This window comes from Maniola jurtina, chromosome 22 (genome assembly GCF_905333055.1).
Source record: "Maniola jurtina chromosome 22, ilManJurt1.1, whole genome shotgun sequence".
NCBI classification, from domain to species: domain Eukaryota; kingdom Metazoa; phylum Arthropoda; class Insecta; order Lepidoptera; family Nymphalidae; genus Maniola; species Maniola jurtina.
The window spans coordinates 596391-620753 of NC_060050.1; the positions used below are offsets into that span (position 1 = coordinate 596391).

Genomic DNA, 24363 nt, shown 5'->3' on the forward strand with positions numbered 1-24363 from the left:
GGGCCACTTAGATAATATTTTTTTTGAATGGCAACAAAATTAGGTACTCGTAAAAAAACGAAGACAAACGGAAACAGAAACGTCGTTATCAGTGTTTCCACTTTTAGGGATTACACCCTATTTTGGGCGAAAGGTGGGTAACCTAGAGAAACGGATTTACGTAAATTGGGTGAGTTTGGTTATCAGTGTTTCCACTTTTAGGGATTCTACCCTATTTTTGGGCGAAAAGTGGGTAACCTATAGAAACGGAAACGTAAATTGGGTGAGCTTGGTTATCAGTGTTTCCACTTTTAGGGATTTCACCCTATTTTTGGGTGAAAGGACGCAGGTAAATAGGCCTCAGGTCATTTTTCAACCGACAGGGATTTAGGATGGTCTGGTGTTAAACCTCAAGCTTCAGTATGTATGTACCCTATTTTACATCCACCGCACCCATTTTTTTAGATTTATCAAAATGAATGGGTTCAAGGCATTTTGAAAATATTTTGGTGTATTAGGCTGAATTCCTACAGAAACTAGGTTAAATTTAAAATTGTAAGTGGAAACACTTTTGGGAACTGTCGTCTGTCAATCTGACATTTCTCTTGTGATCACAGACCACGAATCCGACTTGTGATCTCGTTTCTCTTTTTCACGGTGTTGTTTTCAAATCGCCCATGTGAATTTTTCAAAATAAATAATAAATAAAAAATGACTATCGTAAAGAAGAAAAAGCGTGTGTCTAAAAGGACAAAAACTGCGTGGCGTAAACACTGTGATATTACTGATGTTGAAGCGTATTTAGAAGACCAGCGGTTGGAAGAAAGGCTTGGGTAAGGTTATGTTCTTATTTTGTTAAAAATCCACGATTAAAAATGTATTAGCCTAACATCTATGTAATTTATAGCGGGTACGTGCCACGTTGGATCGAAATATTGATAGTTTAAAATAATTATCATAGGTATAATAGCGATTTGGCGCTACGGTATGATGCCATGTAGAAACTTAGAAGGGAATGGGCTTAATAAAACTGGCATACTCTTTCAAGTTACCCCATTCCCATCTTAGATTGCTTCATCACTTGCCTACCACCAGGTGAGATCACAGACAATGGCTAACTTGTAATGGAATAAAAAAAAAAACTAATAAATAATTATGTCTGAGGTATAAAATTCTGTGCATTGCAGTAAATTTGACACAAAACCAGATGAGGAGTTGTTTGTGCTTGACACTAAAGGGGAAGATGTCAAAGATGTCAAACCTGATGTCAAGCCTCTGTCGGCTAAGCAGCAGAGGAGGGCCAAGTTAGCTGAAACACCCAAGTGCTTTGAGATCCTGCTACCTAGTTCTAAGGTAAATTTTATTTTGTCTGCATGGATTCTTTTTAAAATCCCATGAAAACTCTTTGATTTTCTGAGATAAAAAGTAGCCCATATCACTTTCCAAGTCTTTAACTATACTCATGCAAAAAATTACATCAATCTTGCCTTCAAGTTGCAGCATTATTGAAAGACAAATCAATAAACCAACAAACAAACACACTTTCCCATTTATAATATGGGTAGTGAATAGTGATAAGTATAAATGTATCATGGCTAAACTCACATTGTTGGTGTATGCCTGACTAGTTTTGAACCTCTCCTTTAAATGGTGGATAAAAGGTTGTATAAAACCAAAGCTTTTCAAGCTTTATCCATGCATATATAATGTATTTAGTTTTTGAACAAAAATTAAGTGTTATTTTGAATATAAAATGTTTCAGGATTTTTGAAAATTCTATCCCCTCACTGATTTACAAAAGTTTCTACTCAAGTGAAGCTGGTCCATGTCAGCTAGTTATAATCAATGAGTGTATGTTTTTCTAAAACTTGCAGGTCCCAGACCCCAATGCAAAACGCAACACTGTCAAAAAAGTAGGAACAAAACCTACAGATTTATCCAAATTGTCTGTCAAACGCCAACTGGCCAAGGGCACTTTGCAAAAGAAGCTAGAACTAGTAAAGAAAGATAAAAGATTAGCCAAGCAAAAGAGGAAAAAGGCCCAAACTGTTAGGCAGACTTATGACAAGAATATTTGGGGGGAAAATGGTAAGTAATAAATATTTTTTTTATTGGAGTTTTGATTTGATCTTCATATTGTAAACTCACATGAACTTAAGTTTTGATGTCAAACTTGTCTCTTTTTTTCTAAAGTTGATTCTATATTGATGCCAAAAAAATCTAGTTAGCCACCACTAAGGTTTAAAATAGTGAATCATTGCCAGAGCAATTACAGATTGACAAGTTGAGAATAGTCAGTGTCTTGGAACAGCTCAACTATCCAGCAAAATTTTGACTAGCGCTGAATGCTCAAACAGTTTTGTTTTTGATAATAAAATAAAATAAAAATAAAATCGTTTTATTGCAGGTTTAGGGACCCATATAAACAGTAAAAATGCAAAATATAATATAAAATTAAAATAATTTATAATGACATAATGAAATGAAGATTGTACTGACAGTCAAAGCTAGAAGCAGTTAATCATGACTATTAATTGATTTCTTGATTTCTTTATAATTCATCTCAAAATTAATATAATTATAGCTGCTGCAAAAAAAAGTCAGGCGCGAGTCAGACTCGCTCACAAAGTGTTTTTACTAGGGTGCCTACAAAATAATACTTTTTAATTTTTTATGTGATTGTTATCACAAATTCATGGTTTTCTTATCCCTTTACTTAAGCTATAAGACTTTACGAAGCCTTTCATGATTCTAGGTCAATGGGAAGTACTCTATAGATTTTAATTCCATTGACTTGGGTCTTGACATACAGACAGACAACGAAGTGAGCCTATAAGCGTTTCTTTTTCCTCTGGAGATACAAAACCCTAAACTTTCGTAAACTTATCCACTTATGGTCACTCTAAGCTTTAAATATTTTATTTTATTGTTCTGCTTAATATTTTAACTTTAATGTAATCTTGCTATCACAGCTCATAGACAAGCTTACTTCCAGATCTAGAAGCAAAGGGCATACCAGAGACACTAATAGATGACTTCATATCAACGGAAGCACAACTACACAACGTGCCTGTACTTCAGAGGCTCCGACCAAAGCCTCCTCCGCCCAAAACCGTCGTCACCAGAGCAGCTGTCGAAGTTCCGCACCCTGGAGTCAGCTATAACCCTTCTTTCAAGGTTACAAATTATAAAACAAGATAAAGTTAAACACTAAAACCCGACTACTACCTGTGAACTGCCGATAAATAGTGATAGACATTGAAAAATCGTTTTTCTGCACTTTGTGTATTTTAACATTATACTATATTTATATTTATGAACTCAGAACTTTTTCCTCTTTCATCCCACTCGATACAATAGCAAAAATAATTTGGAGGCCCTCACTTTTTTGGATGTAACATCCATTAGGTCGATTTTTTTTGTATAAAATGTAGCCTATGTCACTTGGACCTTTACAACAAATCTACTGACACCTCATTCATCAAAATTGACTCAGCAGTTTAGCCACTACGGTGGAACACACAGAATCTGGATACAAACATACATAGACTGCTAAAATTATAACCCTTCCTTTTGGATTTGCCAATATTAGTTGTTTAAAAATAATCTAGTTTAGAGATTGTGTACAATAGAATTAGCCACAATGGCGATCAAAGTCCTACTAACCCTTCTGGATAATCTGCATATTTCAGGAGCACCAGGAGTTACTGCAAGAGGTGGTGCAGCACGAGCAGAAGATGATGAAGAGGGAAGCGCATCTATACAGAGTGACCACGGGACTCTTCAGCAAGGTCACTCCGCAAGAGAAAGAGGTAATCCATACTAATATTATAAATGCGAAAGTGTGTCTGTCTGTCCCCTAGACTTTCATGGCCCAACAGTTCAACCGATTTTGATGAAATTTGGTACAGAGTTACCTTAAATCCTGGGGACGGACGGATCCTTTTTAACGCGGAAAGTAGAGTTCCCACGGGATTTAAAAAAAAAACTAAATCTACGCGGACCAAGTCGCGGATATCATCTAGTGGACTATATACAAAAAAACCACAAGTTTAATCAAATGCAAAAGTGTTTTTGTTTGTGGGTTTGTCCTTCAATCACATCACAACGGATCTACGTGTTTTCTTGCATGGGTATAGTTAAAGACCTGGAGAGTGACGTAGGCTACTTTCTATCCCGGAAAATCAAGTTCTCACGGGATATTCAAAAATCTAAATCCATACGGAGGAAGTGTGAAGGAATCAGCTAGTAACACCTGCTTCTATCCTAATTTAGAATTTTACAATAATACTTGAAATTTGAAATAAACCAACTTAGTTTTTTTTTTTCTTTTTTTTTTCTCTCTCGTCTGGCTTTACAAAGATTAGCCAATGTCAAGTTTGTAGTTATTTGTAACTAGTTAGTTAAACTATACAAGTATAGACCCCGTCTGTGCTGGCGCTCGCCGACATACGCACGGCACCCTCTTAGAGCGCTTTCCAGTCAGTTTTAACAAAAAAAAAAACACTCCAAAAAGGCAGAGCACGCGCGCCAGCTAACACCAACACAGACGAAGTCCTTATTTTTCTTTTAGTTATTAATGTAATTATGTTACAGAACCAATGGCGTGAAGAGATGAGCGCAGGGTTGCCCCAACCCCACAACCCCGCGGCGGACCCCCAACCCGACGAAGAGCCGTCAGACAACGAGTACAAGGCCGTCAACCCGCCCGTGCGAAACAAGAAGAAGGATCACAAGACCAGAAGGAAGCAGAAGGAACGCCTTGTTGAGCTGGAGAAGCTGAAGCGAAAGAAGATTGACAAGCAGAAGATTACTGATATCTACAAGTAAGTACCGTCGGCCTCAGAAGTCAAAAGTCATAGTCAAAGTCAAATACATTTATTCAAAATAGGTACTATTGTACACCTTTTATCTGTCGGATTTGTTACATTTGAAAGATGATAAAATATATAGTGTTGATAATTAATTACGTAAACTTAAAACTAAAGCTATGAGGGTTCCAAACGCGCTCAAGTCTCAGAAGAGCCAACTACAAACTCAGCCGGGTAGCACTTCCGCGAAATTATTGCATCAAAAAACATCTCGCACTTATGATAGACTACAGGCCCATGTTCAAAAATGGATGGGTCATATGAACCACCAGGTGACGTATACAGGACGAAATAAGAGCATAAAATAATAAGATTCAGCACTATGCCGTCACTTGTAAGCTGTCCAACAGAGTGCTGGTGAGAATTCAAAAGTGCAGGTAGAGTGAGTACATTTTGGTCATATATTTTTGTACGGCATTTTTACCATCGATAGATCCGTGAAAAATAATAAGAAAGCGCGCAGTGCCGTGAAAAAATGGTGCGCCACAAAGTCAGTAAAGTTTTTGATTTTCTGACAATTTCCAGGTTAAATTTGGTCATTTAATTCTGTACGGCATTAGTTTCATACTGTTTCAATACAGCCTCTAATCCATTATTCCGCAACGCCGTACAAAAATCATGCGACAAGGGGAAAAAATTGAGGGTAGCAACCCCCTCTCTTTCCGTGGTCCGGGGGATGATTTGAAACAACATAAAATTAATTTATTTTGAAAGTGTTTTATGCATAGATAATATTTTTTTACATGCCGTACATTTTCGTTGGTCCAAAGGTTTGTAGAGGATGTGGATATTATATACACACCCGTTTACTTCAGTTAGACGGCATAGTGATTTTATCATATTATCAATTGTTCTCTTCAAAAATATGTTAATGCCGTACAGTATCAGATGGCCATAAAGTACTACACCCTTAAAATGGTAGCGTCATTTTCATCAGCCTAAAAGATATGGTCTGCATTAAAATGTACGGCATAATTTTTTCCTAATTTATTTATCTTAATACTATTTAAAAGAAGGGAAAAGCGTAGAAAATTGCTATATTTTATTAATCTATGAATATTTAAACTTTTGCAATAATTTGAAAAATTTCAGTTTTTGTATTTCTCTATAATTTTTTTTAGAACAGTTTCTTTTGAACGGCAATACTATATAACAATAGTATTTTACACTATCATGTTAAAAAAAAAGTTGCCGTACAGAGTCAAATGATTTTACAGCTTTAAAAAGCAAGTATACCTTGAAATTAAGATAATTATTGATACACATTCAAATGAACACTAATTTTTTGACGGCATTATTTTTAATAGTACTTTTGAGTGCTAGATAATGTTTTGGAACCAAAGCCGTACTTTTTCAAATCACCCCCCGGACCACGGAAAGAGAGGGGGTTGCTACCCTCAATTTTTTCCCCTTGTCGCATGATTTTTGTACGGCGTTGCGGAATAATGGATTAGAGGCTGTATTGGAACAGTATGAAACTAATGCCGTACAGAATGAAATGACCAAATTTACCCTGGAAATTGTCAGAAAATCAAAAAATTTACTGACTTTGTGGCGCACCATTTTTTTACGGCACTGCGCGCTTTCTTATTATTTTTCATGGATCTATCAATGGTAAAAATGCCGTACAAAAATATATGACCAAAATGTACTCACTCTACCTGCACTTTTGAATTCTCACCAGCACTCTGTTGGACAGCTTACAAGTGACGGCATAGTGCTGAATCTTATTATTTTATGCTCTTTTATCGTCCTGTATACGTCACCTGGTGGTTCATATGACCCATCCATTTTTGAACATGGGCCTGTAGTCTATGACCTTTTTCTATAAACACGCCACACACACCTAACGCATGTGCATAACTGTGCGACGCGAATATGATCATTAAGGTGTTAAAGGACTTAAGGCCTTTGACTGTACATCACTACTCATATTATAAACGCGACAGTATGTTTGTTTGTCGGTTTGTCCTTCAATCACGCCGCAACGAATGATAGATCGACATGATTTTTTGCATGGGTATAGTTAAAGACCTGGAAATTGATATGGATTACGTTTTATACCGGAAAATCAAAACATTCCCATGGTATTTTAAAAACCTAAATACATGAAATCGAGAGCATCAGCTGGTTTCTACTGATTTTTTTCTTTTTGAAGGCCAGTCTTCGAACAGTGTGTGTTACCAGTGATGATATATGAATCCAGAACATGGTGGCTAACAATGAGCCTCTAAGGTTGAAATCTCTAGAGCCACTGACTTTGCTTAGACTTAAGTTTCAGTTAAAACGAGACACATTTATAATGGTATAACGCTGTCCCGTTTTAACAGTGTCTTAAATCTGAGCAAAGTCTAAGTGCGCTCTGGACTTCGTCTGTGATGGTGTTTGCTGGCGCGCGTGCTGTGCTTGTTTGGAGTGTTTTTTTTTTGTTAAGCGTGGCTGGTTTTTGTGTTAGTTGGTGTTTTTTGGTGGTGGAACTGACTGGGAAGCACTCCAAAGGGGCGCCGCGCGTATGTCGGCGGGCGCCAGCGCAGACGGAGTCCATACTTGTATAAATTTAATAACTTGAAAATATCACAAACTTGACATTGGCTAATCAGAGTAAAGCCAGATTTAAAGAAAAAAAAAAAGTGAGCTCTATACATCTCAGCCTAAGAAAGCTCAAAGTCACTCGGCGGGAGATGGAGAGAGCTTTGCTCGGAGTTTCTCTATGTGATTGATTGGTGAAGAGTTAGGGAACAGGTAGTAGACTAGAATAGAATAGATTTTTACTAACCCCCAACCCTAAAAGAGGGATGTTATAAGTTTGACGTGTGTGTCTGTGGCATGTAGCTCCTAAACTAATGAACCGATTTTAATTTAGTTTTTTTTGTTCAAAAGGTGATTTGATCGAGAGTGTTCTTAGCTATAATCCAAGAAAATCGGTTCAGCCGTTTGAAAGTTATTAGCTCTTTTCTAGTTACTGTTTTCTAGTTATAAATAAACTTTTTGCAAGTGCTTTTGAATCGTCAAAATAATCAACCATTGGTTCGAAATGCCGTACTTCATCTCAGTTGGTGTTCGTAATTCATCTTCTCGGTAGGAACCGAGATGAATAACTTGAAAAACATGAAGAAGAATATAAATAACTTTGTATAATAAGTTACGATTTTTTTCAGATTACGTAAAATTCAAGCCTCCGTTTCCAAGAAAGAAGAGAAAAATGCAGAATTGCGCACCAAACGCACCTCCAAGCGCTTGCAGCAAGCGGCCACAGCGCTGCCAGCGCTCAATGCGCACAAAGCGCCCATCAAGGAGCCAGAGTTTGTGGACCCCAAGCTACTCACTGGCGACTTGAGGAAGATAACTGGCTCAGGTTAGTTACGTTGTATCCTTTTGGCATAGTCAGTTAACACCTAATCACTGCATATCTCCTAGCTGACCCGCCATGGCTTCGCTTGAGTGGAATTTTTGATAATCTAAATCATACTGATTCATTTCTGACCGAAAGCCAAAACTACCAAGTTTGATTTTTAGGGTTCCATAGCTCAAAAGGAAAAACGGAACTCGTATAAGATCAGTTTGTTGTCTGTCTGCCTGCCTGCCGTTTGTCCGTCTGTCATGTCTGTCAAGAAAACCTATAGGGTACTTCCCGTTGACCTAGAAAATTTGGCAGGTAGTTAGGTCTTATAGCACAAGTAAAGGAAAAAATCCGAAAACCGTGAATTTCTTGTTATACTTATCACAAAAAGAATTAAATGTGTTCATGAACAAATAATCAGTATTTTCAATTTTCAAAGTAAGATAACTATACCAAGTGGGGTATCATATGAAACGACTTTACCTGTACATTCTAAAACAGATTTTTATTTATTTTTATGCAAAATAAGTTTTGATTTATTGTGCAAAATGGCAAAAAAATACCCGAGTACCGAACCCTCAATACGCGAGTCTGTCTCGGCACTTGGCCGGTTTTTGATTTATCTAAGACATGTAAAATATGTGGGTAGTTTACAAAAAATTCGTTGTTTGTTACAGCAAATCTCCTCCGCGATCGCTTCCAATCGCTTCAACGTCGCGGCGCGCTCGCAGCATCCAAGATCATGATGACCAAGAGGAAGAAGCTCAAGAAATACTTCAAGCCCGGCCACAAGGTCACTGATCAGGATGTGGACAAGTTCCTCAAGAGATCCACTGTCAAGCCACTGTGAACTCTATCTTAAGAGAAATAAAGTTGATTTTATTATACTCTTGTTTTTTAATAGTTAACGCCTTTCTTCAATTGTGTCAAACTTATGCTTTAAGTATTTCTGGACAAGTATCCATCTACCAGCTGCTCTGCCGTCCTAAAAATATGTAGTTCAAGAGTAATTATCGCCAAAAAATACGCAGTTTCCTTGTGGATCCATTAATTTGTCCTACTAGTAGGACCACAAGGAAACCCAGATCCTCGAACTTACTTTTGGAAAACTTAACAGATTTTAATGAAACAAATAGACTTTTTAACTAATATTTATTGTATAAAAATAACTTAAATTACTTCTTATCCTAATAATTACAAAATATCGATTGGCAGTGTACGAAAACTAAGTATAGGCTAAAGTATAAGATCATAGGTAACTCGAAATGCTTACAAAACTATTTTTTTTATTCTAATTTAAAATACTAACGGCAAGTCATTATTACAAATTACAAAACAATAAATTAATAAAGTGTATAACACATTTTTGAATTTAATTTTTTCGAATTATCTCCAAAGTATTTGTAAAATGGCGCTAGTGGTTCATATCTACAAAATCACATTTACAGTTTATAATAATAAATTTTATAGTTAGGGTTCGTTCGTGAATTTATAATTCAGGGCAGCGCAGACTTGGGCTTGAGCTCCGGAACTCATATTTTGGGGTAACTCCGGAGTTTTCGAAGATCTTGAGCTCCGGAACTCATATTTTGGTGTAACTTCGGAGTTTTCGAAGATCACAGAAATGTTTGTAAAACCGGAGTTGCAGCGAATATAACCACGACCGAAGTAAAAAAAATCAGCGGTTAAGTGCATTTTAAAAACAGAGTGATTTTACGTAGGTATATTCTTTCTTATTTTGATTGGAGGTAATTTTTTGGGGGATTATTTCATCGTTTTTGCTTGTTATTTACAATTTGTTTACAAAACTGTTTTTGTTTCAATATGATAGACCGCTTGGTTTTAAAATTTCTTTTTCCTTACAAAGAGTCCACAGTTGCTAATGAAAAGTTAAGGTGTAAAACCAATATAATATTTTTGTTTAAATTTTAATGAAATTTTCATACTCTGAAACTCCAGCACTCCGGAGTTGGAACGATGAGCAATGAGCATAAAACCAACTCCGATGCTACGTATTTATTTTACAAGCATCTACGAGCATGCTTGAACAAATTCTGCCTCAAAAGTACCATTTTAATTATTTATCTTTAAATTGAGTTTTATTTGGAATAGTCAAATGATTACTTATCCGTAGGATAAGTGTTTGAGCAAGCAGGCGGTCTGCGCTGACCTTGATTGAGCATTTTCAGTATAAAACTATAGCTAAATACTACAGAAATAACTTCTCAAGGTTTTCATGGTAAAATTGTGGATAAGTACAACTACTTTTTGAACCTTTTTGGCTATATTAAAAGGGAATTATGAATTATTTATTTGTTATTTTAAACCTAATTACGTAACTTATTAAATATTACTGATCTCACGTTTTACTAAGATATATAAATTGTCGAGTCTTAAAAAAATTTGTTTCGTCTTATTCCACAAAATAATAGGAGCTGACAAACAAAACGGTATAGTTACACTTAGGTACCTACTTATTTTCTTTAATCCGGATGTTTTTGGCTCACTGAATATAAATCTGTAGGTACTCATTTCAAAGAAAAATGGTCTTAAACTATGCTAAAATTGAGTCCTTATAAATTTCGATCAAAACGGTACAATTGCAGTAACATTTCAGCAGTTTTTTACTGCTCTAGTTTTTATTTCGTGCAGTTACACCATTCTGTTCCCAAGCTCCTTAATTAAAATTAAAACGAACCCTAATTATAAATAGTTAAAGAATAGTCTATCCCCATCGCGCTGCAATGGTGTATAAAGATCTTAATAACTCTAATGCTCTGGTGTCGGATTGAGGTTTCAGGTCTGCCTGAGCGGGTAGTCTTGCTTCTGCGATTGGTTGATTAGCTATTGTCGTGCTGGTCAGTTCAACTTCGGTGGTTTTTGGCATAAACCTTCTTCCACCTCTGCGACTTACTGTAGTTGGTCGTACTGTGCTAAATGTCGTATACTCTGTAGTTTCAGTCTTAAGACTTTCTGTGGTTGCTGTTGGTTGAACAGTCGTGGTCGTAGGGTTTGATAGAGAGTTGATAGCTTCAATGTCCACATTCAAACTTTTGCCTCGTCTACTTTGCATTGGTATTCTATCAGATCTTCGTTGCATTAACGTCGTCCTAACAAATTCTGTATCTGGTATTGTGACTGGAGCCTCCGTTGATTCTTCTTCTTTAGCGATTTCTTCCATGTCCTTTTGAGAGACAGCCATTAATGCTTCTAATAAAGCCTTTTTGGAAGCCTCTGCTGTGGAATTATGATCATCGTCGCACGTCTGTACTAAAAGTAGTATCAATCGTTTCACGCTTTTTGATTTCGTTTTCTTCATTACGTTCATTAATTTTTGTGTGGTTGAGGCGTTCATACCTACCATTATTTCCTTTGCCTTTTCTACTATAGTATCTGTTACTGTTGATAGATCTTGGGCGGGTTCCGTTGAGGTTTGTTCTCTAAGTAGTTTACCGGATCGCTCATTTGGTTTTTCAGTCGTCGTTATTTCGATATTCGTAGTGGAAGAAACGGTAGGTTCGGTCGTTGTCGAGTAAGTTATTGGTGTTGTGGCAGTATCTAACGCCCATCCGTTGGTTTGTTGAGCAATTTCAGACACACCTTGATCCGGTCCCGTTACACTCAAACCGTCATTTAAAGTTATAGGATCCAGGATTGTGCTGTGCCAATTTCCAAAAGTTGTAGGCCATTGGAAATCGTTTGTTGACTTTTCTACATCTGGAGAAGTGAAAACACTACTCGATATGGGAGTGACTGTAGTAAGTGCTTCAGTTTGGTCACGAACGGTAGTCGTTGGTTGAGTCGTCGAAGTTTGCACTGTAGTTGTTGTGATATCGACGTCGCTTTGTGTTGGTGCTTCTAAATCTTCTGCGGGCTTCTTAACTGGTTTTTTATCCTCTTTAAGTTGTTTTCCTTGCCTTAAACTGTTATCTTGAGGTGACACAAAGGACTGACTATGTGCTCTTTGTAGTTCCTCTTCATTCTCCAACTCAACACTGTCAATGTTATCCGTTACAGTGAAGTAAACTGGTGTGGTCTCAGTTACAACACCAGTTGTTGGTCTAATCTTTTTACTTTCGAACATTTGATGCGAGTTAGTTATAGGAGCCAATGTTGAATCGAAGCCTTCTGAACCCCAAGCGGTTGGGAATGTTGTTACTTCTGTATAATCTGTTGAAGGTGTCACGTCAAAAACTTTGCTAGATTTACCGAAGCGTGTGACGAATTTGGTGTTCTGTAATCTTTCATTTCTGATGGGTGTATAATTATCTGTAGTAGGTGTGTTCGTATTTTGATTTGTAGCTAAGAAGTTGAGTTTTGCAGTTGCAGTATTTGCATTCACAGTGGAATAATAATTTCTAGTTGTTGGAGATGTGGTGTAAGAAGCTGAGATTCTTCCACAACATCTGAATGGATTTCTACGTGTGGTCGAGTAATATGAAGTAGACGGCACTTCTGTTGTAGTTGTAGAGGTAGTTACATCTTGTACCGTAGTCGGATAATCAGTACCAATGTTCAAAGCTTTACCGCCTCTTATAGAATTGTCTGAAAATGTATGACCTTTTTCTTTGTGATCATCTGAGAATCCTAATATTTCGTCGTCATCCTCATTGACAGTTGTTGTTGGCTCAGTATTAGGGGCCTCGTCATTACCAGTCAACATTTCACCAAACGATGGATGAGTCGGTCTAATATCTGAAAGCACTTTTCTAAACTGAACTGGATCTTGAAGGTAGGCCGAAAGAGCGTGTGTAAATACTTGAGCTAATTCTCTTATTTGGGGAGATGATGCTAAAGGACCTTGGCTCATCTCTACTATTAAATCTTCTGCCAGTTCATTGTATGTACTATTTGGGTCGAGTTTGATATCTTCTAGTTGTTCAGCCTTGTCAGCATCACGTCCAAAAAGATTGCTATACTTTGCAATGGTATGGCGACTGAATAAGTCTGGTAAAGTTTGTTCGATTGGCTCGTACGCGTCTAAAGCAGGCGTTGTAGTTTCATCGTCTTCTGGTGGTGGGGTCGTTGACAAATTGTCTAATGCAGTGGCGTAGTAAATAGCCAGAGAATGAAGTGTTTTTGGTGATATCGATGGTGGTACGATTAGGCCAAGTCTGTTAGTTTGATCCCCATAATATTTTTCAATGCGTGTTGTTTCTGTAGTAGGCTCACTTGTATCCTTTATATCTGTGGATAATTTTCTCTGTAATCTGTCACGACGCTCTTGATAAGACTTTTCAGTTGTATCTGTTGTTGGATTGGAGTTAGTGTACACGTCGTCATTAATGTATACTGTTATCTTCTCGTCTCTAGTGGTTTGTGGAATTTTTGTTACGGATTCAAAACTATCTTTGGTTTCCACAGCAATTTTATTTTCTGAATTTATTTTGCTCTCGAATTTATCACTTCGAGCGGACACTTCAGCGAACTTTTCCGTTGTAGCTGATATTGATTTGTTTTTCTCTTTTTCAAGAAAATCTCTAAGGAGAGATACCCCTGGTCTTGTGTAAGGTTCGCGTCTTTCATTTATTGTGGTAGCGTAGCTTTTTGTATATGGTACTAAGGTCTGTCGTTTTGTGGTCGCTTCCTCGACGTATTGAGGAACATGTTTAGCCTGGATATCGTATAGAGTTGTCAGTGTTGGACTGCTTTTTGCTTTAGGTGGATTAGCTGCTACATTGGGCGTGTAAACGGGGTATGGTCTAAAGTTTTTGTTGTTATACTCTTGTAAGTATTGCCTGTTTTGGTTTTGGGCAAAGGAAGCCGTTTCTGCTGCTTCCTGCATTTCTTTCAGACTGTTGTGATCGTATGCTGGTATGGTGCTTTTATGCGTGGAACTGTCGTAGTCGGGTTGTGTTGTTCTTGATGGAGGATTACCGAAGTTATTAGCAATGAGTTGAACTAAATTCTTCCTCCTTTTCTCGAATGCAGCTGCTGTTCTTTGTGTAGTGCTTATGTCGAACAGAGTTTGATAGCTCCTCGCTGTGGCTTGTGCGTTGGGAGGGATAGGTTCACTTTGCAGTTTTTGACGATGCCTCAAAAGCCTTTCTGTTGTACTGGGAACTGCTACGGGTGTTCTTTTCGATTCCGCTCGTACATTCGAGTCTTGGAACTCAGGGTTCTTGAAGTTGCTGATCCTCTGGGCTTTCTTCTGCTCGTTGGAGTAGTACTCCACACTGGACTCGTAGAGCGCGGGGGCGGATGCGCAGTCCACCTTGAACCACCAGTCACATATCAGGTGCGACTGGCTGAAGATGGTGCCGTTTGGACACAGGAACGATATCTTGCGGGACGTATCGCAGATGTGGAACACCTGAAAATTTTAATGGAACATCTTCAGAAATTGCATTAATTAGTTAACTAACAGTGACCTAAAAAAATCTTTTTTTTTCGGATAGATGTCCAACCCTAACGTAGTCAGAAAAGACAAGAAAAGCAACTTTTAGGTTAATATAGCGGTAGGTAATACAGCGCTGTGCGACCTGAATTGCACTTTATTGTGTCGTTTTAAGAGTTGCTATTCATTTAAATGATTTCCGGAGTGAAACTTCTATACCACTGTACTATTACGTATTCTGAGGTCTCGGTTAAGTTAAAGTAAGCAGCGCTACAGATCTCTGACGTGCCTCTCTCAATCTATGGCAGTCTCTAGAGTCTGTAAGTGTGAAAGGACAAACCTGACAATCCGTCTCCAGGTCGGCGTAGTATCCAGTGGGCACGTTCTTGCAGTTGAACCCCGTGCTGGGGATGTTGGGCAGCGCTGGGAAGTCCACGTTCGCCTTGCCGATCACACCTGCACACAGAAATCATACCAGTTCTATCATCAAAATAGAATAGAATATATTTTTATTAAAGTAAACTTTTACAAGTGCTTTTGAATAGTCAAAATAATTTATCACTGGTTCGGAATGCCGTTCCTAACGCGAAGAACCAGCAAGAAACTCGGCGGTTGCTCTTTTCAATTGTTCAATTTACAATAACATACCATACTATACAAGCAATTGCAGCCCCTCGTATTGCTAGAGCGAGTCAAATCCATGCTTTTTTATTTGGATTTTAAGGATTTGAAGCATAGGTAATTCATTTCAGTCAACCCAACAGAGCTCCAATAAAGGAATCGGAACGTGATGATAAGATAGGATAGCGGTAGGTAGAGGTATCTATACTCCGCGACAGGTCGAGATGGCAACCGAGGTGGGGACGCCCGCACACCAGCACTGCCCTCGCGCTAACCCGCTTCGATTGAAGAGTGGGTGTGCGGGACATCCCCCCGCCTCATACCCCGACGCCATCTTCACCTGTCGCGTACTACAAACAGGTGCAGGTATGTATACTATGTATACAATTTGTATGTCACAGCGAAGTCAATGACATAATCAACTAAAACAATGTAATTTGTTTTGGTTGATCTTTTACCTCCGTTTTATGAATACTATCAAGCAACAAATTGGTTGATTTTTCCGAAGTCGCGAGCATTTATGAATTTTATTGCCTATAAACTTTATGCCTCATGGTGATAAATAAAATATAATAATGGTTACATCTATTATTTAATAGTAAATACATACAACAAATGGTACATTATTTTTTTTACTGAGAAAAAATAAGTTGAAGAGGTTTTTGGATCGTTAAGTGAATCTACCAGTCTATTCCCTCCAGTTTAGGAGTTTAGTGTTAAAATATCTACCTAAATGCTCCACGATGTCCAGGTCGGGTTGGCTGTGGGGTATGAGTCGCTTCACCAGGGTCTTCTTGCCTTCCGTGTAGTCTTCGAAGCCCGCCGCGCCCATGGCTTGAGCGATTGCCGTCAAAGATTCCGCGCTGGGCACTGGTATGAACAAGTCTGGAGCTATGTCCTGAAAAACGAGGTTCTAAATATTAAGAACAACCTGTGAAAACGAGCGTAGCGAGCGTGAATTTTCTTAACATTGATTCGAGATTAAAAAAGAAACGAGCATATGTAGGTAGTCAGTATCCTACCACAGGCAATGGCGTGCATAGGTTCGACGCCAAAGAAGGCATTCGTTAGGAAAATGAACATTGAGATATTTCAAGTAGGGTAAACAACGCTTTTCTGTCTCTATGAGCTGCACGCTACTAACCACAACAAATAGATAACACAATTTGCAATGCCAATATATTTTACGACACATTTGCTAAACTCATATTATAGCCCTATGATTAAAATTAATGGCATCTTTAACACTAAAACATTTGGTTCGGCTCTTTATAAATCTATTGAGTTAAATTTCACACGATTATTATTAGCAACGGATCGCTAATAAATAATAATAGGTGCTTATATACAAGGGCGGGATACTTTTACGCTTTATAATAAACCTTGACCTGCGCAGTGGGTGATTTATCGATCTATTTGGCGGTACGAAGACGAGGGTTTCCCTCCGCGCATTGGTTCGCCAGTCAATATTTCATCTAATTTATGAATCTAAGCTTTTAAAGGCAGCCTATACACCACGTGACAAAGTATATACAGACACTGCACTGCAAAAAGGAATGCTAGGATCTTAGTTACTTATAACGATGTTACTAGATGGCGTCACAGGTATCTTCGACCATCCACAATAAAGCCTGAGTCGCGCTAACAAAGTGCTAACCCTAGAATATAGTATATTATGTGTACAGATTCCAAGATACAAAGGCTGGATCAGCTGGGCCCCCACTCTGAAGATTTTCTTGTTAAGGCTGAGCCCACACATTTATATTAATATTATCACTACAGGCCTTTTCACACATACCCATGTCGCGTTTGTTTTTTTTTTTTAAAGAATATTAGTCATTTTTAATCATGGCTAACATTCTCATTCCCCTCTAACTAAGCGTAAAGCTTGTGCTAGGAGTGGGTACGACAATAGTGCAACGAGTGCGATTTGAACCACCGACCTTTCGGATTTCAGTCCGCTCTTATAACCGTTGAGCTATTGAGTCTATAAATATATGATAATATAGTCTATGGTTTGATCAAAAGTGCTTACTCGTCTCCGTTGCCCTCTTCGCACCCCGTCGCAAGTCTGCAGTGAACCTGAAATTAATTAAAAGTCATTTAATTATCATGTACAATGCTTGTAAGCCGTGATAGTCCAGTGGTTAAGACGTCGGCCTCTTATTCGGGGATTGGGAGTTCGATCCCGGACTAGCACCTATAACTTTACGGAGCTATGTGCGTTATAAGTAATTAAATAAAGCATCGTGAGGAAATCTGCATGCCATGCAATTTCAGTAACATAAATTAGCTTACTCAATGAGATAATAAAGCCAGCGTTCTGGGCACCCTGCCTCGTTACAGTGGTTTGAATGAATTTTTTGTTTTGTAATTTTTATATTTAAGTATAACTTATATATATATAAGTATTTATACAGTAAAGGATATTTTTTTTAAAATACAATACAGGTATTCTCAAAAATGATTGTAATAAGACATCGCAGAAAATTGTGATTTGCGAACTTTTATAACATACGAGTAACTTATGTGGTGGGTTCTGCATTTTCCTCTTCCTAATAAAATGTCAAAGGTGAGTACTTGGTAAACGTTCTTATACATACGTATAGAATAGAATAGAATGTTATTCAAATGAACTTTGACAAGTGTACTTTTAAAATAATTTACCACTGGTTCGGAATGCCGTTCCTACCGAGAAGAACCAGCATAGTATAGTTCACAGCATATACCTAGTTCTTAGATAACATGCCTACTAGTTGTTTAGATCATGACTAAGCTATCGGCGAACTTTCACCGCTAGACCCAGTGCCATTCAGGTATTCCGGAAGAAGCTGTATAGTACCTACCTAGATACTTCCGGTTTCTCATACAGTCACACAGTACTACATCTGTATTGTGTCGATCGTATGTGGGCGTCGGAGTAAGTACATGCGACATTAAATTAATCGACTTTTTATTACATGCTTTATAACTATTCGCTTAGTCTGTAATCAATGTAAGATTATTATCTAACTTAAGCTGGTGCCTGGTGGGTATCTACTTTTTACCCGACTACGGCAAATCCAAAAGGAAGGGTTATGATTTTAGCAGTCTTTGCATGTATGTATGTACATAGGTTTGGATTTATGATTGTTCCACCGTAGCGCCTAAATTACTGGGCCGATTTTGATGAATGAAGTGTCAATTAATTCGTTATTATGGTCCGGGACATAGGCTACATTTTAAACGAAAAAATCAACCTGACGGATGTTACATCCAAAAAAGTAGGGGTCCAAAAAATGCTATTGTGACTTCCACAACCACTAAGCCTAAGGCGATTTTGTATAGATACGGTCTATCTCGTTAGCGGTTTTGCACGTTAGTCGAATGAATGACCTATAAATTGGCCCTTAAATGGGCTATAAAGTTACAATTGACCAATGAAATAAAAATAACAATGAGTTTTTAACACCTAGCGTTAGTGACGGTTCGTTTACAGTTAAGTAATTTGGCTGCTATAATATCTTGTACTTAGGCAATTTATAAAAAAGCTGTGCCCTTGAAATCTTTCTACATCAACTTTCAACTTGAGGAGTGTTTCAGGAGTTAACAAAACCAAAACTATCCTAACTTAATTTTTAAACGGATTATTCTTTCAATATTTTTGAGAATGTGGTGTTAGTTAGTAGTTTTATATTTTTTAAAGATTAATCATGTATTATAGATTAAGTACGAATAAGTACATAATAATTATAATTGCAGCCAATACCTAATTCCAATTTAGAATGTCAACGGATCCGATACCTTCATATCCGTGCGAGTCCGCCACATGTCCGATTTTTCACCGTTCATGGTCCATCCGTTTAACCGATTTTGATGTTTCGTACAGAGAAAGCTTGCACCCTTGGGACAGATATAGACTATTTTTTGTCCCGGAAAATCCAAGAGTATCCACGGGATTTTGAAAAAACCTGAATCCGAGTGGATATAAAAGTAGCAAGTTTCATCTAGTAACAAATAATACATTGTCTATCTGATGAAACTCGTCCAATTTTCGAAATGACACCGCTCTGACATTTCCGCGTCTCCGAAGATGTAGCATCGAGCGACCCTGCGATTATAGCGATGTTGCACTTTACAAGCACTAATTGCGGCGTATTCCGAGCAAAAATTACGGGTTTTGGAGTTACGACATTACTGACAAACCTACTTATCAAGCCGTGGTGATCTTCCGTTGATACGAATTAAATTATTGATATAAAATGACGTCATGAGAAACTATTGTACGTAGCTACGTTGGTAAGTACGGATTTTCATAAGGTTTTCACCAATAGAAAGAGGGATTATCTAAATAGGTCATTTATGAATATTTCACAAAAACAAGTACTTATGATGATAATAATATTGTGAATTAAGTCCGAAAAGTCCCAGTTGAGTAAATATAGGTAAAGTTACCAGAACGCTAGTAAAAACGAAGACAGGTGATAAAACTGATGACTACTAATAAGATACCATAAAAAACATGAAAATATGATATGATACCATAAATTACGATTTTTTTAATCCTGATTTTTTTAAAGTTTACAATACTTTGCAAATAAAACATCTGACTGACGCTAGAGGTCAATGGACGCGCCGTAAATAGGTCACTCGAAGTAAATGCCACGACATAGGTTGTGCATTGACCCACTTGAGAATTGAGTTTTGCACGCTATACAATGCGGGTTTGAAAAATAGTAAATCACTAAAACTACAAGACAAGGTTATTGGTTATTGGCATTGTTAAAGTAGTACAATGATAACGCTAAGTTTTTGCTAGAGTTCTGACTCTGTATAGTAGATTATTATTTTCCTCCCAAGCTACCAGTGTGAAGCCGGGGTGGATCGCTAGTTAATAATAAAAGTAGCTGAAAATCTTGCAAAATATCTAGTCAACCTTTAGAATGCCTATATTCCCAGTCTCCATAATTACCGTCAGTAAAATATACTGGTCATTTGGCATATTGACGGCTTGATCATTTTCTTTATAACACCAATAAGCTGTTTTCTGCCGTTGAATGGGAAGAACAAGGCTGACTACATACTTACAACAAGAGTTTGCAGTATGAAATTGCATTTTTAGGGTTCCGTACCTCATAAGGAAAAACGGAACCTTTATAGGATAACTTTGTTTTCTGTCTGTCTGTTGTGTCTGTCAAGAAAACTTATAGGGTACTTCCCGTTGACCTAGAATCATGAGATTTGGCAGGCAGGTAGGTCTTATAGCACAAGTAAAGGGAAAAATCCGAAAACCGTGAATTTGTGGTTACATAAAAAAAAAATATGTGTTTCAATTTTCAAAGTAAGATATACCAAGTGAGGCATCATATGAAGAGGCTTTACATGCACATTCTAAGTCATATTTTATTTATTTCTACAAATAATAGTTTTTGATATAGCGTGCAAAATGCCGGAAAAAATACCCGAGTACGGAACCCTCGGTGCGTGAGTCTGACTCGCACTTGGTCGGTTTTTTGACGTCAAGATAGCTTGGGGTTGAGTTGCTCTGACACCTTCGATAGTTAAGTAGTACCTACTAATGAGTTAAAGTGATATAGTGAAATTGTGGTGCGAAAAATAATACTTGTCTTGTCTTGTCACCTTCTAGTCGTTCGTCTGTGGCAAGCCTAAGATCATAACAATCTGTTGTAAGAGGCCTTTGTCTGGTGGGACATAAATAAGCTGTTACTTAACGTTGACGCTATTTATGTGTACATCCTCTCTTCTTCAGAGGATGCATGTTATATGCGACAAGTAGTTCATAGGGTCTTAGACTGTAGTAATAAAAAGATATGATGTTGGTATAGCGGTAGTTTATGGGGCTAGAATTCATTATAAAACAGAATAATGAAAAACCGGCCAAATGCGAGTCACACTTGCGCACCGAGGGTTCCGCACTCAAGTATTTTTTCCGACATGGGGTTTCTTGACAGACACGCGGACGGACGGATGGACAGACAGACAGACAACAATGTGATCCTATAAGGGTTCCGTTTTCCGTTATAGGTACGGAACCCTAAAAATAGATTTTTCAAAATTTTTACCATATTAATTATTAATTAATTGAATTCAAAACCTAAGATTCTACAGAATATAAATCCACGCGGATGAAGTCGCGGGATCATCTACTTAGTTTTATAAAAATATGTAAGTACTTACTTAAAGTCAGTATTGTGAAAAAGATCAGTGTTTTTGAAGCCATGTTTATATTTAAGTCTTCCCGCCGCCACCGCATTTTTATCTGAAAAGAAAAAAACAGCATTTAAATCACTTGTCATTGTTGCATTGAATAATAATACCTTAGTGCATTCTTGAAGAGATTTTAAACTATACAAAGTGTATTAAAAAAAATTATAAACAAGGCTGCCTTGCCAAATAACGAACTATAACAAGGGCGAAAATAATTTTTTCGTTTTTTATTTAATTTTATCCATACCAATATTCTAAATGCGAAAGTGTGTCTGTCTGTCAATCTGCTACCTTTTCACGGCCCAACAGTTTAACCGATTTTGATGAAATTTGGTACAGAGTTAATTATAAACTTATAGTGTGGATTACAGAAAGTTAGAAGGCACAGCAATCTCGAAACCCAAAACGTTTGATAGTTCATCTCACGTCAGCGTGTCACAGATCGACGGATGGAGGCTGTCCTGCGCACGCGTCGCCTCGCGTCGTGACACACACCGTGTGAATCAGTCCTTATCTTTACTTACCTAATACCTAAGTATCACGTTAAAAAAAAAGAATATGTTTGTATTTTAATCATGCCTATAGTATTTATTACTCTTTGCCCTCGAGCTAAACGTAAGCTTGTACTCTGTAGGTACGACGATAGTGCAACGGGTGGGGTTTACCTACGACCTTTTGGAATTCAGGCTATTATAAGCTAAGGCAGATCGAAATATGTTTCGTAAATAAAATTAAAATATTTGTAATTTAATCTATATATAAATATAATAGCTGCGGTCGGAGATGAGAGGTTGGCTGACGAACCAATCGGATTAAACTATAAGCGGTCGATGGTTCAAACCACACGTAAAACTGTGGTTCAAACCCTTCTCTTATCTTACGCTTAGTTGGAGAGGAAATGTGGATATTATAAAATTAAAAGTAAATGAAAGTAAGTAACTCAGTAACATGTATGTCAGGTCAAGATTGGTCACGAACACGGTACGATGTTATAATAAACGATTAAACAAACAATTCGCCCACCACTTTGAAAGCTCAGTGTGGTAGCAATTTAACACTTTAACAGGGCTCTCTCCGTCACTTATTCCATACAATCGTAGTCCTAATTTAATAAATTGAATATTAAGCAACCAAAGTCCATGAAATTTTGCAGACATATTCTAGAAACTAATATCTGTGCCTGTGGTGTTTTAGATTTTTCTAAATATATGTAGTTTTAAAATTACAGGCGCTCGAAGATTTGTATGTGAATTTTTAAGACCGCGTAACTTTGAAACCGATTATTTTAACGGAAATCTGGAAAACCACAGGCATAGATATTAGTTCCCGGAACGTTTCTACAAAATTCCATTGAGAGTATGATTGGTTAGTATTCCAAGGAGAGACGAACTACGTTTGTATGGAGCGAGTGACGGAGAGACCCCTCTTAAGTTGATTTGCAAATACACACGCATTTTCAGTATTTACCAACTTTCTTATATGACGCAACACGCGCATCGAAGATAAAATTAATAATTTGTAATATCATTAAAGTTAGCTTCTTGTATCTCGCTTGATATCTAATATCATTTACATTCATCATCATCATTAGCCCATCGCATACTCTCCTTTCATAATGAAAATGCTTTAACGGTGAAGGAAAACATCGTGAGGAAACCTGCATGCCTGAGAGTTCTCCATGTTCTCAAAGGTGTGTGAAGTCTGCCAATCCGCATTGGGCCAGCGTGGCAGGCTATGGCCTAAACCCTTCTCATTCTGAGAGGAGACCCGTACTCAGTAGTTGAGCGGAAATAGGTAGACAACTAGGGCTCACTATGTTAGTAGACAATTTTAATTCTTAAAAACCAATGTTAGTAATAACTTTGTGGAAAGAAGACACAGTTAAAAATTTTAATTTACAATTATTGCTGCCTCACCAATACTTGAACAATGTGTTCTTAAGCATTGAGTCCATCTTATTCGCAAACATGTTCAGGATGCTGTTGGTACTTTCGAGCGCAGTCTTGTCAAAAATAAAATTGTGTATAAAATTCTGTGAAAGGCTCTCAAATCAATGAACCATCATTAGACTTCCGATTTTATAGCAAACACGTTTCACCTACTAAAACTGATTACCGCATCATAGGCAAAATGGAATAAATGCCATTGCAAAAACGTTACATAAACCCCACAGATTGTAGTCAAGATTTAATTAAAAATAAGTCCATGTTACAGTAAACTAACTAGTATCAGCATAACAGCGAAAGTAAGGAAAGATAGGCGATCTCGGGCTAAAGATCAAGAGTTGAAAGTATACGGGTAACAGGTACAGAGCAACAGTAGTTGCGAAGCTACCGGATGATCATTAGATGGACCTATAATAGTTTATAACGTGTTATAAGCGTGCTATCAATTTTTATTGGACTTCTTCCTGTATTATTTTCGTAAATGTTTACTTTGCAAGCTATTTTTAACCCCCGACCCAAAAAGAGGGGTGTTATAAGTTTGACGTGTGTATCTGTCTATTTACGTAAAGAAGTTCACGCGAGAGGTTATACCTACTAGTGCTATGATCACGTATTTAGTTGATGTAAGCCCGACTAAATACGTGTTTAAACGCTAAAATACACAGGTTTTCTTGGACGTAAAAGAAAAAATTGAATCCCTCTTGGAATACACACGAAATTATGGAACCAACTTCCTTCGACGGTTTTCCCACTAGATTTTAACTTGGGGTTAAGGCAGCTGAAAGGGCAAAGGGGTATTTATGATGAAAATGCATCTGTCAAGCCATAACTCTTTATAGCCAACAAATAATTTCCTCGGCTGTTATCGCTGGTTGCAACACGCGATTCCCAGGCGACGCGACGCGACACCGCGATGGGATCACATCGCTTTTCTGTAATTGTATCACTTCTTGCTAAAGGTTAGGGGAGCATTGGATTGCTGTTGTGACATTCCTTACTTGGCTGGGTTGTTTGTTTTGACCCTTTTTTGACCTCTTCTTCTTTATAGTCGTAATCCTTCAT

At 37.6% G+C, this 24363-nt stretch overlaps 2 protein-coding genes across 2 annotated transcripts; one reads left to right on the forward strand and one right to left on the reverse strand.

Moving 5' to 3' along the window:
* Positions 1-606: 606 nt before the first annotated feature.
* Positions 607-9075, forward strand: LOC123876690 (ribosome biogenesis protein NOP53). The gene is made up of 8 exons (XM_045922985.1): positions 607-812; positions 1167-1332; positions 1854-2067; positions 2975-3156; positions 3672-3791; positions 4576-4805; positions 8009-8205; positions 8868-9075. Exons 1-8 carry the CDS (start codon positions 691-693, stop codon positions 9038-9040), a joined length of 1404 nt encoding a protein of 467 aa, XP_045778941.1. The 5' UTR covers positions 607-690; the 3' UTR covers positions 9041-9075.
* A 1600-nt stretch (positions 9076-10675) lies between these two features.
* On the reverse strand, positions 10676-21830 carry LOC123876689 (mucin-4). Its single transcript, XM_045922984.1, has 6 exons — positions 21725-21830; positions 21326-21407; positions 17184-17230; positions 15878-16046; positions 14868-14983; positions 10676-14503 (listed from the first exon to the last, which is right to left on the reverse strand). The coding sequence occupies exons 2-6, from the start codon at positions 21399-21401 to the stop codon at positions 10916-10918; spliced, it is 3996 nt and encodes a 1331-aa protein (XP_045778940.1). The 5' UTR covers positions 21402-21407; positions 21725-21830; the 3' UTR covers positions 10676-10915.
* Positions 21831-24363: the final 2533 nt, after the last annotated feature.

Bases quoted from the DNA above. Each gene is read 5' to 3' on its own strand.
- LOC123876690 (XM_045922985.1), top strand. From the start codon at position 691: ATGACTATCGTAAAGAAGAAAAAGCGTGTGTCTAAAAGGACAAAAACT. The intron at 813-1,166 runs GTAAGGTTATGT...TGTGCATTGCAG, and splicing joins CGGTTGGAAGAAAGGCTTGG to TAAATTTGACACAAAACCAG. The intron at 4,806-8,008 runs GTAAGTACCGTC...GATTTTTTTCAG, and splicing joins AAGATTACTGATATCTACAA to ATTACGTAAAATTCAAGCCT.
- LOC123876689 (XM_045922984.1), bottom strand. From the start codon at position 21,401: ATGCGGTGGCGGCGGGAAGACTTAAATATAAACATGGCTTCAAAAACA. The intron at 16,047-17,183 runs GTAAGCACTTTT...CTCGTTTTTCAG, and splicing joins GAAGAGGGCAACGGAGACGA to GACATAGCTCCAGACTTGTT. The intron at 14,984-15,877 runs GTAGATATTTTA...TTCTGTGTGCAG, and splicing joins GGACATCGTGGAGCATTTAG to GTGTGATCGGCAAGGCGAAC.